At 32.3% G+C, this 17,192-nt stretch overlaps 1 protein-coding gene across 3 annotated transcripts in view; it reads right to left on the bottom strand.

Annotated features, from left to right (window-relative positions):
* The window catches only part of LOC130623658 (cell cycle checkpoint protein RAD1-like), a 29,506-nt gene that overhangs the window by 2,495 nt on the left and 9,819 nt on the right, over positions 1 to 17,192 (bottom strand). For 2 of the 3 annotated variants that reach the window (XM_057439165.1, XM_057439166.1), the window contains 5 exons: positions 16,983 to 17,097; positions 16,357 to 16,479; positions 16,159 to 16,223; positions 13,050 to 13,194; positions 8,950 to 9,211 (listed from right to left, as the gene is read on the bottom strand). In XM_057439165.1, coding sequence (XP_057295148.1) covers positions 9,167 to 9,211; positions 13,050 to 13,194; positions 16,159 to 16,223; positions 16,357 to 16,479; positions 16,983 to 17,097 — 493 coding nt within the window. In that variant the 3' untranslated portion in view covers positions 8,950 to 9,166. Of the gene's footprint in view, positions 1 to 8,949; positions 9,212 to 13,049; positions 13,195 to 16,158; positions 16,224 to 16,356; positions 16,480 to 16,982; positions 17,098 to 17,192 lie in introns of those variants that run through there. The other variant, XR_008981153.1, reaches the window with a different exon arrangement.

The following is a 17,192-nucleotide window of genomic DNA, read 5'->3' on the forward strand; positions in this document are numbered from 1 at the left end:
GTTATATTTGCGAAAACCACAGGGCGTTGCTCCCAATCGAATTTATGGACTTAACAGCGAGTCGGTATTAAAGTATTTTAACAATTTAGAAAATATTTTAGACACTTATAAATTTCAAGCACACCAAATTTATAATTGTGATGAATCAGGCATAACAGCAGTACACAAACCTTAAAAGGCAAACACTGTGTCTCCTCGGCTAACAGCGAGAAGAGAGTCACAACAACAAGTGTGTTTTGCACCAGTGCTACAGAAAATTATGTGCCACCTTTAATAATTTTTAAAAAGAAAAAAATGAAACCTGAACTCATTGATTATGCCCCACCTGATACAATAGGAGGGTGCTCGGACAATGGCTGGATAGCAAGCGAACTTTTTCTAACATATATCAAAAACTTTAATGTAAATGCACGTTGTTCAAAGAATCAAAAAATCTTACTACTTTAATTGGAGAAACTTTTTCGAGAAAAAAAATTCGCGAAATTTTTTAGATAAACTTTCGCGAATGAAGAAATTCGGAAAATTTCGCGAGATTAACTTTCGCGAATGAAGAAACCCGCAAATCTTTGCGAGATAAACTTTCGCGAACAAGAATTTTTCAGTTAGAAAAAACTTCAAAATTCTTAGCATAATTGAAAATGTTTTAAAGTTTCGCGAATGAAGAAACTCGCACATTTTCGCGAGATAAACTTTCGCGAAAATAGCGAAAAATCGCGAATTCGCGAAAGTTTCTTTCAGTAAAGTTTCTCCAATTAAAGTAATTCTTGATGGTTATCTAACACATACAAAAAACATAGAAACTAAGATTATTGTAGAGAAAATGGTATTGTTTTATTGTCCCTACCACCGCACACCTCCCATAAGCTACAACCTCTAGATCAAAGTTTTTTTAGGCCAGTACCACTGCACATCAATCATCCACTGTTACCAACACACCTCAATCATCACCTGTTGTGCTCTCTTTAACACCTGTTAAAGAACATTCATGTTTTAAAGTCGTTCAATTTTCCATTGAAACAAGTCTTGAAAACATTGTTCCTGTACCAAACGTTAAAATGCCAGCAAAAAAGGGTGAGGAATCAATTAGCATAACAGGATCAACACATCGTAATATATTGGAAAAAACTTACCGAAGAAGAACAAAATAAAGGAACATATGGAAAACAAAAGCTTGAAATCGAAAAAGGATCTCGGGAAAAGAAAATCGAAAGCGAAAGTAAAGCTTGTTGTTAAAGACTGAGTGTTATGTTTGCAACGGACTGTGGAGCAATGCGAAAGAGAGTGAAAATTGGGTCGCATGTGTACGTTGTTTGAACTGGTGCCACGAAGAGTGCTGCACATTTCCAGGTGTTGAAGCTCTGCGTGACTTATGTTAATATATATAGCTACATTTTTTACCTTTTCAATTGACCGCCTAATATAATTTTTTGTAATACGTTTCCTTTTCTAATGTTTTTGTGTGTGAAATTTACAAAGAGGTGTATTGATTTCCTTCCGTGACAGAAACGGTACTTTTCAATTTGGCCCTTATCTAATTACGAATAGGCCTGGCGCTAGTGTTCTAGCTGGTTTCATGAACGACATATGTCTCCAATTTGACCATGTGGTGTAGATGTGGTGAATTTTTTAACAAAAATGTTTGAAAAAGGCAAAGATCATAGAACATGGAATTGCTATAGGTCTGCATTTCAGCTTATCATGAAAAAGTGAATGGTTAACCAATCGGTCAACGCACTGTGTGCTTTACTTCATGGAATGTTCAACCAAAAGCCACAACAACCCAGATATACTTTCATTTGGGGATGTAGAAGTAATTTTGAATTATATCAAGTCAATGTGAGTTAATACAGAAATGAATCTAGCATATAGTATTTGACTTATAAGTTAGTTGTGTTATTAGAATTAGCAGTAGCATCACGAGATTCTGCTATTCTTCGAAATATGTCTTTTTCTTTACAAATTACATAAAAGTTGGCGCAGGGGCGCAGCTCCACCTGAGATATCATATGTTGCTTATTCTCAGGATAAAGATCTATGCGTTGCTAAAACTTTTGATGATTACATCAGTGTAACAAGGTTTTTCAGAAAACCAAGGGGCTACTATTATTAACTAACATCAAACCCCATCAAGCTGTCGTGTCATCTACTATATCAGGATGGATCAAAATATTGCCTACTACAGCTGGGGTTGATACAACAACTCTTAAGGCTCATTAAACTAGAGCAGCATCAAGCACTAAGGCTACTTAATTTACATATATAAGTTTTGTTCTTATTTTCTTATAAATTTCTCTTCAAATGTAACTGCGATTTGTGTATGGGAGCATACAATCACAAACAAAATATAAATTGCCCACATGAAACCCAGTTTTGCAGCTTAGAGCAGGCAAAGGGTAGTTCATATTGGGAGTTTTTTGCCAACAAGAAATAAATGAAATTAGAAAGGGTGATGTTTGAACACCTTCATAGACTATATATAAGAACAAAATTATGAGTTTACAACGCTAAAAAAGCATAAAAAGTAAAAAGTTATTATAAAAAAACTTGACCCTATTAAAATTAAAGCAGGTTTAAAGAAGAAAATAGGTTTTTTCGTCGTCTGTCTGGTGATATTACACTGAAATTGTGTTTCACCGATTTTCACAATTAATAATAATTTTTGTATTAGTCTTTCTTATTTTTAATAAAGTGTAATCAAAAATTTTTACAATTAATAATAATTTTTGTATTTCTTACATGTGTTGTGAACAATCTGAATAAAATCATGTATACATACTTTACCTGTCTCGTATATACGTTTTCTGTCCTGATGGTTTTAAAATTGGATGGAGGGATAAATGAGGGATAAATATGTTGTGTATGGACAAGTATGCAATTGTATTATTGTTCCTAATTTTTTGAATGTTTTTTCTTTTTTAGATTAGCCCTTATCAAAACATCCACTGTCGGCATTTTCAAATTGAGCGAGAGAGTTAGAGTAACGCCTAAATACTGAAACATTCAGAAGTTCAATGTTACATTAAAGAATTTGTATATTTCATAAAATGTCCACAATTTTCTAGATCAATTTCAAAGACATCAATTAAAGCTTTTATTTTTTTAGAGAATACTATATGTAAAATATTTTATTTTTTTATTTATATATAGACATTCTATTTTTATAAGAACATGAATATGGTAAAAAGCCCTTTCAATGTTTTTAACGTTCTTGAAATGCAGCCTATAAATATTCTTGGGATGTTCTTAATGTACCGTAAATGACGAATAAGCGCCTGGGCAGGGAGCTTATTTAATTTCACCCATTAAAAGGGGCGCTTAATTGGCAGGGCGGTTAATTATGTAGTAGTGCTTATTCAGCAGGGGCGGTTATTCTGTAATTTATGGTATTACCCTATTTTGATGATAATTGCTACAAAGTGTAGCACTTGGATTTTTTATATTTTTTTTTATATTTTTATTAAAAAAATAAGTAGTCAAGCTTCACAAAGCCTTAAAATAATCTTAACATGTTCTTAAATTTTGAGACTTATATTCTTATACTTCTCAGAACAAAAGATATTTACGCTGGGCTTACTTTGTTTTTTCTTTGTTTTTAAACTTGTTAAACTTTAGTGCAGATAACATGCATTGCGTTTTGTTCTCTGAGGATAATCTCACACTATATGACATTTTAATCCCATACTTATTATTTCTGCTAATAGCGGAAATCTTCAAGCCATCGGGCTTCTTGTTATGTTGATGTTTTACATTTAAAAGAACAACCCGTCCATTCTAAAACGGATTCGGGGACCTAGGTTTAATGAATCTAAATCTCGACATCCAACTGGACAATAAGCACGTATTTTTTTTTCTTTTGTATGTTGATGTTTTTACATTTAAAAGAACAACAAAATATTTTTTATTTTTATCTGTACTGATATATTGTGGTTTAAAGGTTTTTGATGAGGTATGTAATTGTGGAATTGTTTTTTATGTTTTTAAAACAATAGAATTATGATACATGCCATTATGTTTTTGTACATAACATTATGTATTATGCCCATAAAACATTTTTTAGAACAATTTTTTCTAGTTTTCCATAGTGCATACTTAAATAATAATTCACGCAATCCGCAGAAATGTGTGTTTGGTTTAGCCTTTCTTCGTCTCGGAATAAAAAATGAACACATTAGTGAATATTTTACACGGAGCCAATTCATGTGCGAGATTACATGAGAAACTAGCCGAGGCGGTAAAAAATTTATTCATAAAGCGGGTTAACATTGATTTTTAAAAGAATGTCTTAAGATCTAGTGCTCATAATGTTGAATTTATTATAGTGTAGTTTAAGATAAACGTATTTCGTATTCCTGTACAAGTTACCGACACACCTTAGGTGGCTAGTGTTTGGAAAAAAAACTTCAGGAACGAAAAGTTGTTTAATGGCGCGCCGTTTATTCTTTTTTGTGCAAAAGGGGCATATTTCGCTTTCCGTACAAAAGTTTGATTGATTTTTTCTGCCATTATGAGTCTTATCCCACATGTGTTGGATGTTGGATGGTTACTGGTTACTTGTCGTGGATTTTAATGTATGTATTTAGTCCTTATCTTAGTCTTTCAACTATGGTTTTACATTGATAAAACAAGAAAACCGACAGGTTTTCTTGTTTTATTTCATAAAATCTCCGTACGATATAATACTGAGTCATCCTAATCCTAGGGCCGTAGACATGATATTCTAATCCTATCGCACTTGTTTCTTGCCTTATTATCGCAAGCTCCATTTTAAGTTTATCTTTATTGGCTTTGCATTTTTAGTACCATACAAGACCTGTCAGTAAACTATTAGAAACTAAAAGTTATTTCTACACATAAGTAGGATAAAACATTAATAAGTTTTTTTTAGTTAAAATTACTCCTATCAAAAATAGGTACAAACATATAATATTGACAGCTACGATCCGTTATCTACAAAGTTTTTGGAAATACATTATTATATAAAATTTCACATTAAAAATGTGCTCAGCAGTAGGAAATAAAAGCAAAGAAATATAGAAATAAAAATAAAAAGTAATAATAGTAAAATATTTTTGTATTATTGATGGAACATACAATACCAACATTGGACGATATGTTAACGATCCGCGAAGCCCTAACTGTATTGTACACCCAATATTTAAAAATAACCGACCACACCATGCCTATTCGCCCTCACTGAGATAGATGATTGGGAAGAATTGCTACTCCTATGGCGAGCCTGGGTTTCCATGGAAAAAAAGGTAAAAAATAATTAAAAAATTTCCATGACTTTTTTAATATTATAGGGATATGCGTAAGTGTATATTGGATGGTCGACACATTTAGGTTAACTAAGAAAAAACGAGGTGTTTTAATTGGAAAATGATCATCTTTGTGTCCATGCCGACAGTTTACCTGTCAAATCTTTTTGAATACCTTTTGAACATCCATAACAAATGCGGAAGTGGAAGTGAAATTTTTTTGCAAAAAAGAAAGGTAAAGATATCACTAGTTTTCTTTCACAATACAACAGTAGACATGCTCATAATAGTTGCTGTTGTATTTATAAATTTTAACACTCAGGTTAAAAGAGATTGACAATAACAATATGTTGATATGATCTAGCTAGGTCGTTAGGTCGTTATACCAACACGAATTTATATGTTTGTGTCATTTCTTATACAGACTGACTTCAAATCAAGCTGAAATCAATGTTGTTGATTTGATGAGGTGGAAAAAGCTACCACAAGTACCACAAATGCTGGGACGGAAGAATTCGAAAACAAGAGAAAGGAATAATTCCCTGACTTGTTCTGACCATAAGAATAACGAGGATTATTATCCACCTACAAAAACGTTTGAGATGGTAACGACCGAGAAAGCTCACAGTTATAGCTTACCAGAGGTTTTGTGAAGTTACATTAAGGACAAATTTTCAACATACATTAATGAGAATGACATAAAAAGTTGCATTTTTACCAAAAAACCCGGCCAAAGCAATGTTCCAAGTTCAGCAAGCCTGGACAACTATCTGAAATCTTTATTGGAGGAACAAAATAAATATTCTATTATTAATAAAGACAAAACTGCTTGCAAGGTTCGACAAAAAATTACTGATGTTCTTGGGCCATTATCCAAAGTGTGGATGTCGTTGCAAAATGCACTTTCCTCACCAGAAGGAATATGCGAGGTGGCAATGGAGGACCTAAACGAACTTGTCGAGCAATCGATTTTGATGCTTGGGCAGGTAAACACCATAGTCACATACAACAGACGTCTAAATGTTCCGCCTGCCCTTTTGAAGGAGACTAAAGCCAAAGCGATGCTAAAAAGTCTTTTGTCTACAATGGGAGGTGAGTTGTTTGAACCCAGCTTCAAAGAAGACTGGTGTGTACGCATGAAAGCAAAACAAAAGTATGCTGAGCTTTTGCAGAAGGAAATTCGATCCACGCAGCCATTTCGAGGTGGCCCTCCAAACCGTGGAAGAGGTTCTGGGGGGAGAGGATTCTTGCTTAGACGAGGCTATTCTTCCACAACAGTCAACACAAATTCACAATGTAAGCTTATTACAATTTAAAGTTGCAACAGTTCAGAGATTGTGTCTGTAAATGTTACCACATTTGTTTCTCAAATTTTCGTTCATTACGACTGAAATGTTAAAAGCGAAAGTATGAAGAATTGAATTAAAAATGCTTTTAAAAACATTAAACTCAGCGTTTAACGTGAACTCACTTGCTGTGTTGAACTTTTGCTGGCTTTAATTTAATAAAAATAGACAAGGCAGAAATCAGGCGTATAAAGTTACGCTTAAATGTTTCAAGAATAATTCCATGTATATTTTCTATAAAAGAGCTGCCACCGTTTGTAATAAATACCTGGAGCAAGCCTTTGAAATACTTGCCTATATCAAGGAGACCTCCTCGCCTATATAAAAGAGAGTTACATCGCTTAAACAGTGGAAAATCACCAAAAACTGCAATCATAAAAACACTTGACAGAGGAAGAAAATTTAAAAATGAGAGATATTTAACTGCTGATAGCATATTTATTATATGGGATTATAGGGTATTTTGATTAAAAGACAGTGGGAAGTTAGCATGACGAAGGACAAAAGAAACGTTTGTGTTACCCTGGGTAGGAAAAGTGGAAATGTTTTAGAGGGTTCATGTTCTTGTCCAGCAGGCAAAAGTGGATATTGCAAACACGGCATTTCTGCTAGAGGTAGCTGATTATTCATTCAACCAGCTACAAAAAGGCTAAATTGAAAAGTGGTCACACAATCAAGAAAAATAAAATACAAAATTCCAGTACCCAAACATTTTTCATAACTAGAATGATCAAATTTGGTATTACCAACTAAAAATTACATGTGGTTACCTCAGGATGTGGCTTTGAAGTTGACTTCAAAATTTTCGCACTGTCACGAAAGGACAGACATGGAAAATTTGAAGCACTGCCTCAGCCACATGACTTGTTTTCTATACAGCAACCTTTGCTATTAAAAAGGTCTAAGTAAGACTAGATTCTACAGTAGATTTATATTTTTATGGACTTTAAGATGATGACAAGCTGTCTCACATACTATATTCAACCTGGTATTTTAAGTATTAAACCCGGCTCATCTCAGTCATTTAAATCTGACACATATTCAATTGGTTATATGTTTAAACATCCTTCTACGAGAACATCACCTCCACGTGAGCGCATTTTAATACTGGCAAAGATGATAAAACATCAAAATATTAAACTTCGTATATCACTGAATAATACATTAGATAAACTTCAAGTGTGTTAAAGTATAATCATATTATATACCTTAATGGTACTAATTTTTGCAGGTATTAATGTTTTTGATCTTTTTTACTTCTTATTTTTACTTCAACAAAGTTTTGGGTTTCTTAAAGCTTATTACCTCTCACTTTATTTTTTAAAAAAATCTATTTTGCTAATTATACTAATTATGTATGACGTTATGATCAAAGTGGATGTTTTATTTAATATGTGAGATGCATATATATTTTTAGCCATTTAGTTTGATATTTTGAATATATTTATATGAATGATAAAATATTTCGTTATCATGATGGATTATCAATTATTTTGGCAATTATTTTAACCCTATTTTTACCAGCCTAAATTTAGATTATATATTCCGCCGCCGCGCTTTAATGTACACTTAAAGTGCACTTAATTTCTTTATCTGACTTATTTCAATTGTGAGATTTGCTTTTAATGTTTTCTAGAATGTATTTTAGTCAATGGTTTATTAGCAGCTCAATCCAGGAACTCGGGAACTATAATTAATCATCATCATTCTCGGCTTAACAACCGCTTTCCATGCTAGTATGGGTTGGATGGGTATATTAATAACTTTCTAATTGATAAGGAAATAAAAATGTAAGTTTATATCAATTTTTACTGAACTTATAGGTCTTAACTTTTATGGAAAGTACGGTTTGGGAAAATTTCGTTCATTGGATTTCCCGGAATTTATTTTCGAAAATGAAAAAAAGCAACTTTTTGTTTGACTTTAGAAATTCTCAGTTTTAGCATTACGCACAAATAGATAAAAAAAACATACATGGAATATTCTTAAAATTAACTAAAACAGATTATTAATCACATTTTAGAAAATCGATATTTCATTGTAAAGAAATAAGTTCAAACATAAAGCGACAATGTCACTGATGAAATCCTAAATAACTGGAAGAAATCCCAAATAACTGGAAGTAAATACAGTTTATTGTTTGATTTTTTCAATTTAAAGCAAAGTGTGAATAAGTTTGGTTATTACATCGTTTCATGATGAGATGCGTTTTAGATTCCAGTTCAAATAACCTTGAGATGTATATTTAGGTCATCTAAACCATCCTTATGTATGCTTAAAAAGACCTGTACTTGAAAACTGCGCATGCAAACATATTGAACTGTCTAATTCCTCATGAAGAAGTATTTCGCAGAACATGGATAAATAGTTTTTAATGAACAACTAGTGAAACAATAGTACTTCAACTAGAAAAAGTTATAAAAGAAACCTCACAAAGTCAATGGTAATAGTTTATCCATAGTGATACTCAATTCCTTCTTTTTATGTGAAACGTTCTTGTTGCAGCTGCATATCAGTATAAAGAAACCAGCATTCTAACCAATCACTTGTAACCAATATTTATCAATCAAAATTCTCCTCTTCTTCATCATCTTCATTAGGTGCACACTAAAATAAATATGAAATTACAAAACACTTTCATAAAAGTTCCTACTGTTTGTTTTTTCTCATATCATACAGAGGAAGTTAACCCTTTTTTATATTTCATAGAAAAAAGTAGAACACAAGCTTGTTCTACAAAGTTTTTAAATATTTAGCAGTAAACTAACTCAGCTTAGCTATTTGTATAATAAGTTTTCTTCTTTAAACACTAAACTTGGTACATCTTAAATTAATTGTAAAAAATAAGAAGCGTTATGTATGTACATATATTACTGTGTTCAGGAATATGTTTTCCCATGATGCTCTTGAACTCTCTTTTTTTAAAAAAAAGTTTTCGAAACATTATACTACTTGCTGGAATATTGGGTAATTCCCTAAATCCAGAATCGATTTTGGAGCGAAGTATTTTTTTGGAAATAGTAAGAATTCGGCAATATTCATCGAGGTATCATTACAAATGGCCTCGATATTGTTAAAAAGGCTGGATGATGACACAAAGGTTTCACAAGTACACAAGTGATACAATAGAGGAACAAAATTGAGTTACTTCTGTTGCATTATACTGTTTAAAATATACCGAGGCTATGTCTTGATAGATCAAATAAACTTCTTGGTGAAGTTCCTGAACAGGAATTGAGTGTTGTGATTGATATTTGATTGAATTGACAAAGTTCTAGACCATACAGTAGTTTTGGCATCAGTAGAGTGTTAAAGAGTGTAAATATAGTGATGGGGTGGCAAAAGTGAACACCCCTTTTGATAAGTGCAGATGTTGCAGCACACATTTCGTTTGATTGATATTGTATGTGCGATTTTTCAATAGTAGCATTGTTCGTTGTTTTTCTTGTTAGCCGATGAAAACCGAGATGTGTTAAGTTTCAGTTTGGTTTAATTCTGGTGTTATTGAAATAGATGGGTTTTCTGAATGATTTTTGCCAGTTATTTTAAATTCTGCCTTTGAAGGATTAAATTTTATGATATTTTTTATTGCAAATTATATGCGCGTTGATAAATTTGTGCTCATTTAAATAATGTTGTCAGCATAGAAAAAAAAAACATATAGATGTCTCCAGTAGTTATACCAATAGAAAGATTGTTTACTTCATCAAGGACATTTTCAGTATAAATATTGTAAAGATGAGGTGATAGTATAGAGCCTTGTCTGACACCTCGACTAAGCCTAAAACTTTACAATGAAGTATGCAGTACCTTCAAATTAAGATGAATGACAATTTTTAAGGAGTAGTTTTGTACAAATGGGAATAAGACTGATGCCATGGTAGTTATTTGGATTTAATAAGGACTTTTTATAAGGCTTGACAAGTGGAATAATTGTCGACTTTGACAAAGGTGTTGTCCCAGATTTAATAAAAGTGTTGTAGTTGTCGCAAAGAATATGAGGAAAAGAAGAAGAATTAGCATATGATAAATGAGAAATGTTCAGAAGTATGTTATTAGGATCAGCAATTTTATTTAAATTTAAATGTTTGATAACTGTTTTATGTCATCAGGTGTTACTTGTGAGCACTTAATATTTGAATGTGGTGCTATGTCTGTTGAACTGATGTTAGTTTCTGAAAGTTCTATCATAAATGTGTTAAAGATATAAATCAAATTCAGGAAATTTAGTTGCTATTCAGTTGCTATCTTTGATTGCTGGTCTCTTCAGCTGGCAAAATTTACTCCAGATGTTATTTTTTGGAGATGATCATGCTTAACAAAATGTTTTGTTAAGAATGTATTCTGTATTATTTTGACTGCCTTGTAAAATTTTTTGCAATCAAATTTGCATCGATTGTAATGAAGATTGTCTGAAAAATATAAAAAATTGTTTCTTCACTTGTTATAAAAATAGTGAGGTCATTAGTCTACCAAGATTTCAGGGCAACATTATGCTTTACTGTTTGGTTTTTTTGCTGGTATGCTAACAGACCACAGGGTTATAGAGCTTCCTGGATGTGCTTCGTCTCTCTGTCTATATCATTTATATCTTCGGAATGTTTAAATGTTGTGTTTATCTGGGTTTAATAGTGTTTCCAAAAGGTTGCATTCTTCCAAACATGTTTTGGTATCCTTTTATCAAAATAATGTTGTCCTTCAGCCAATGGATTAACTGTTTGATAGAAAGACGTATAAAACAGAGGTGGGCAGGTGGTCACTTGTATAAGATGTCTTTCAAGTATTTCAGAAGATTCTATTGTCTATGGTCGATGTAAGACTCATGATCAAGTGATGAATGCTTATATGATGTATTGCACCCCTTTCTTTTGTGATGTCAATAAGATCTAACTTATTATTCGTAATAAATGAGAATAATAGTGGAGATAATCTATTTCTGTTTTATCGTGATTTCTTCGAGAGCATCATGAATATTAGATGGAAAGGTTTGCAAGTTTTCACATATTTAGCTTCATCTATGTGTTAAGAAAAAATATCAGACAAGTTATTCAGTTGCGGTTTGTACTTTTAGATTGATTCAGAGCACAGTAGCATGTGATATATGAACTCCCTAGTATCAATAACCAACCTTGCATGAGTACTTCAAGTGTAAAAAATATATTCACCATCGTGAATCATTTCCATCAATACAAAGACTGTAACAAGAAATTGTATGTAACAAGAAAAAATGTCTTCCAAAAGGACTGCCATTTGCACATTTTTATGCAGCATCGAAAATGAGATTTGGAGAAATTGTTAAAAAGAACAACTTCTTAATTAGATAACCAGTGTTCAGATAAAATATAGTCTGAAAGTGATCAGTTAATATTGTATTTAAGGGAAATTGGCTTTGTTACCATGACATTTAAAGATAATAACTTAATTTTCTTGTGACCAGTAATCATTGTTCAGGTAGTTATCTAATTATTGACAGAATGTCCTGAATTTAGAAATAATCTTGTTGTATGCAATATTTAAGTATTATTTTCTTTTCATGAGTTTGAATTGAATATTATATTTTTACCAGTAGCATTAGCGGTGTTGAGGATTGATTATGTGTGTCAGATGATGATGTTATCCTGGATATGGTTAAATAGTGCATAAGGAAGGATTGACACCCTAGTACGAGCAAAAATTTTGTTGGAGCTCTTCTAATGCTAGAGATTCCAAACAGAAGAGGTGTTTTACCTATGGCTTTATAACATAACCTTGTCATCTTGTTGATGTTGAAATAAATATACATCTCAGGTATGACTATATCTTTTTGTTTTATTATTGATGTTTGGCCAGCACAAAAGAAGTTCTGTGAAAAAAGTTATATTTTTTTACATTTTATGGACTAATGGGTCAAATGTCGAAAAATAAATTTTGGGTTAACTGCTTCTTCAAGTTGACATTTTATTGTTTTCAAATTTTAATTATGTTTATAATAATTGTGGTAAAGCCACCACATTTTTGCCCATAATCATTGCCACTATTGCCACGAAAAAAATGAAAATTTTTTGACAACATATAGGAAAACTTATTAGCCTGTGGAAGAATCCACAAGTATTCTTCTGTCACTACTTGCAGCTACTAACTTTAACTCACAGACGGAAAGTTGAGTATTGTAGACTAGTTGTTAGCATGTGGAAGACTGTTCTTAGAGTTTGCCCATCGTAGGATCGCTATACTGGTGTGACAGAAATGAATTGATACAGCTATTATTATAGAGATACGAACAGTAACAAAACTAACAACCCAGGAAACTCACTTGCCTCTTTGTTATGACAATAAAACTATTGTTAATTGCATGTTTTATGTCAATGTTATGTAATCACTTTCACACAATTTATTAGGTTATCACAAAAATTATTAGACATCTTTAAACAGATATTTTAAAGTATTAAAAGAGTGATGGTCTTACCAGATATTCCACAAAGCAAACTTGTCCATTATCATTTAAAATCATGTATTGCAGGGACAAAAATCCTCTTGCATCCATTCTTACTGACACTTTGTTTGACAGCAACAAAGCTTTAGTTGAAGGTTTCATCAGTGACGTCTTGTATCTGCACACAAAATGAAACAACAAATGCAAAGATATGTGGCCTTTGAGTCCCAACTGTGGTACACTTAAAAAAAAATTCCATTTAGTGCAACCCATTGACCTTAAAAAGGCTTGTGTGGTTGAAAGCTAGTGGTAGGCAAAAAAGCTAGTGGTAGGCAAGAAAGGCAGTGGTAGTCAAGAAAGCTAGTGGTAGGCAAGAAGTTAGAGTTTAGATTTTTCAGGAAGATTTTGGCACACATGCAGAAATAAGCACACATTAAGTGCTTTGAGCACGCTTTTAGGTGGTACATTTGTCAACTTCTTATAAGATTGGCATTGCGCGTGTGTGTGTACTATTGCATGTCTCTCTTGGAAAATCTGGATGCTATGTATCTCTGAAATATTGTAACATAATCAGAGTAGAAGAGGAAGAGCCAATTGTGGTGCACAAACCGATTATAATCATAATGTCTATGTATTGGTAAATACCAACACTTGATAATATATTAACAGACATTGTATACTATAGTTACAACACAGGCCTATCAATAAGAAAATAACACCCAAACAATAAATTGCTCTCCCAGGGTTACAATTGTGCGTATCTTAATGGTAAAGAATGAAGACTGTGCTACGCATTTGATCACATATATTGTTGTAAACTGTTATTTTAATATTATTTGATAAGCTATGCTAGATACTCCTTTAGGCGAATTTTGGCCAGCTAAACAGAGCTCTATGGGTTAAGGTACGAGTCGTTCCCTTCGAAGAACCGAGTTCAAACAAAGCAAAGTTTTTTAAAGCAAAAGAAGTATTTGGTTAGGTTAGTATAACTGCCTAACTATTTCAGTTCTATGAACGTTTAAGATATTCTCTTTATTGTGTCTATGTTTTCACATATTAAGATGAAAATATCATCACGTTTTCTCGCCATGTGTAAATCTGAAACAAATCAATTTTAAGATTTTAGCTAGCTACAAACGTAAGGCAGCATCTTGCTTAAGCTGTACTAAGCCTTATTTATTCTTATTCTTTTAAAGTTTGGTATATTATTATTTATTTTTATGTTGGGGTTGTGCCTAGCTAGCTCTTTAGCTACCTTGGTGAAGAGTAAAAGTAGCCAAATGCAGTTTGGCTTGCTGGCTAGCCACAACAAAATTTTTAATCAATATTTCTTATACTAAATGCAGTTTAGGTAGCAACACCTTTTATTACTGTTATAAAAACTTGCTCAACAAAATAAAATTGCTGGAGGATTTTTTTAGCTGGAGGGCAAAGTTGCAATAAAATTTTTATTTGGTTAAGGGTATTGCGTCTAAACACATGTGTAATAGCGTTTACCTGTACTAAGCGTACAGCCCGTTGTTAGCAACAAATTATTTCCTGTTGTTTTGTTTAAATTGAAGCTGTGATAGGTTTTTTCGAGGGGTTCGAAGGCTATATGGATATGCAACACGGTTTACCTGTATTAGCCAAGTGTTAACAGTGTGTATCCTGTGTTATTATGTAAGACGGAAGTTACATCAAAGTTTTTTGAAAAGGGTATTACGCCTAAACGCATCGACGACACAGTTTACCTGTACTAAGCGCTTAGTCCAATGTTAATGATGACTGTATTATACCTATGCGACATTGTTTGCCTGTACTAATCACTCAGCTGGAGTGATATTTATTTTTGAACTTTTAGCGGGAACGTTCTCTAAAAAAAGTTGGCAGACTATTTTTGCTCTATGACAGGGTAGCAACGAGTTATAAATTGTGATTTTTTTCAGCTAAAGTTGTGGAAAGTTATCTTTTGAAAAATATGTTACACCGAAAATACCATAATGTTGTGCGCCTACTTTTTTAAAATTATATTACACCGGAAACACAATAATGTTTTGCGCCTCACTCGATTATGACATACTATACTAAAGCGCTCCACCTAAGTGTGGCACATTTTACAGTTCTTATTAATTGCTCTTCCAGGCATTCAACGCATCACAGTTACTTGTGGCTTAACCCAGCGTTTCGACTCCGGGTCCTCGGCTAGTCTAAATATAAATACTATTTTGTTAACTCTAAACCAATGAATGTAGTCATAACCTTTTTGCTCCTTTCACCTACTTCCATTGCTTTTTTTTTGTTTTTAAAATTGTAGGATCCAGCTTTATGGTCAAATCTTAGATATCTTAAACTTCATAACGGTTTTAGTCATATAAGTCGTATAAGAAAACATTTCCAAAATCCACTACACCACAAGCAATAATATTTAATAAATTGATCTGCCAAAACGTCTTCGTTTCTTTCTTATGAATGTAAGTGTAGTGCAGCATTGTTTTAAAGTAATAATTTCACAGGTTAATTTTTTACAAGCATCTGATTCTAAAGTCTGATCAACTTGCATTGTTGTTACCGCTTTGGGCATCTTAAACTTATGACCCTTGCTTTGCCTGCTAACAGCAACACGTTGGTTTGTTCTAACTTTTGTCTTTTTTTAAGAAACATTTATACAATATCAGTTAAAACATGTCAAAAATGTTCCTTTCAACAACTGCACCTGCTTTATTTTCTGCAGTTTCAACAGAACTTGCTGGGTCTACAGTACTGTCAACAGAACTTTCTGGGTTGGTAATAACATTTTCGGTCAATTTTTCTTTTCTATCATTAAGAAATTACATGTGAACAAGAATCTGAAATCTTTTAGCCTGCAAGGGCTTTTTATTATCTATTTTATTTTATCTTTTTCTATATATTTTGGTTCTTTTTTACTGTAAATAATAAGAAAGGGAACATTAATTTCCATGTGAGTTGAATTAATATTGCTTAGCAAGAAAAACGTTTTTGGAATTGGGGGAGCAATTAATGGCTCAGCTAGCTTCTCATTTTTCAGAATTGGGACAGCCTTTGGAGGAGAAAGAGCAATTGCTCTCCCCTTATTTATAGGCCTACAATTAAAAAAAAGCTACACACATACACATAATAATAGAAGATAGAGTTGTCATACCGGTTGCTTTGCGTTTGTTGACACTCGAATGTTTCCATCATTTCAGAATCCTTTGGGTAATCAACCTTACAAAAAATATTAAATAATCATGCAACTGGTAATTTTAAAAATAAATTGTATATATTTTAACAAAAAACATTTTAATGTCTTTGATATTTAAAAAAATATTCAAAACTTGTAAACTGTTTATACACTCACGTGTGCACTTCCAGAATTGCCAAAAGTAGAAATTCGAAAAAAAGGCGCTTCTGGTGACATTAGTATCTGTATGACATCAGATGTCATGTCTAGTTCTTGAAAGGCGTCTTTTAAACCAGCACTCTAAACAAAACAGCAAAAATGCTACATTAATTTTTTGGTTGGTGCTAATGTTTATATACATATTCCTGATACTGTGTCTTCTACTCATAAATGAGTTGTTTTTTTCTACTTACGAATAAATTAAATAGTTGTTAAATGTTAATATTTATTTGTGTATTTAAATTAATGCTTTTTATCCAAATTATTTTATGTTTTTTTTGTATAAATATATTCTCTGGTAAGAAAAAATTTTTTTGAGGGTAACAATAAATGAACTGTTTTTGGGTTACATAAAACATAAGAAATCACATTTTACAAAAAAAATTAAATATTACATAAATTAGATATGCATATTTTAATGAAACTTTGCTTTATAAATGACAAGGCGAGAGAAGGAGGACTAAATAAAAGCATGATTTTACAATTGATTTTTACATGGCTTCACTTTATTTTGAAGTATTGATTTTCTTGTGGTTTCTCATGTACCTAATTTTGAAGCCCTATAATAAAGAATAATATAACACCTGCATAATAATCTTGTTAATGACATCAGTGCTGGAGAAGTTGAAATCTGCCATTTCTTCAGGCTCTTGTGTATTGATGCAACAGTCTGTTAACACACCACCATCTTCAGCTAATCTGAGGAATATTTACATTGTTTGTATTGTAAACAATTAAAAAATGTTGTCTCCAGTTTAACATTGAAACTTCATTATTTTAAATATATTATAATT

The sequence above is a fragment of the Hydractinia symbiolongicarpus genome, chromosome 13 (genome assembly GCF_029227915.1).
Source record: "Hydractinia symbiolongicarpus strain clone_291-10 chromosome 13, HSymV2.1, whole genome shotgun sequence".
Lineage (NCBI taxonomy): Eukaryota > Metazoa > Cnidaria > Hydrozoa > Anthoathecata > Hydractiniidae > Hydractinia > Hydractinia symbiolongicarpus.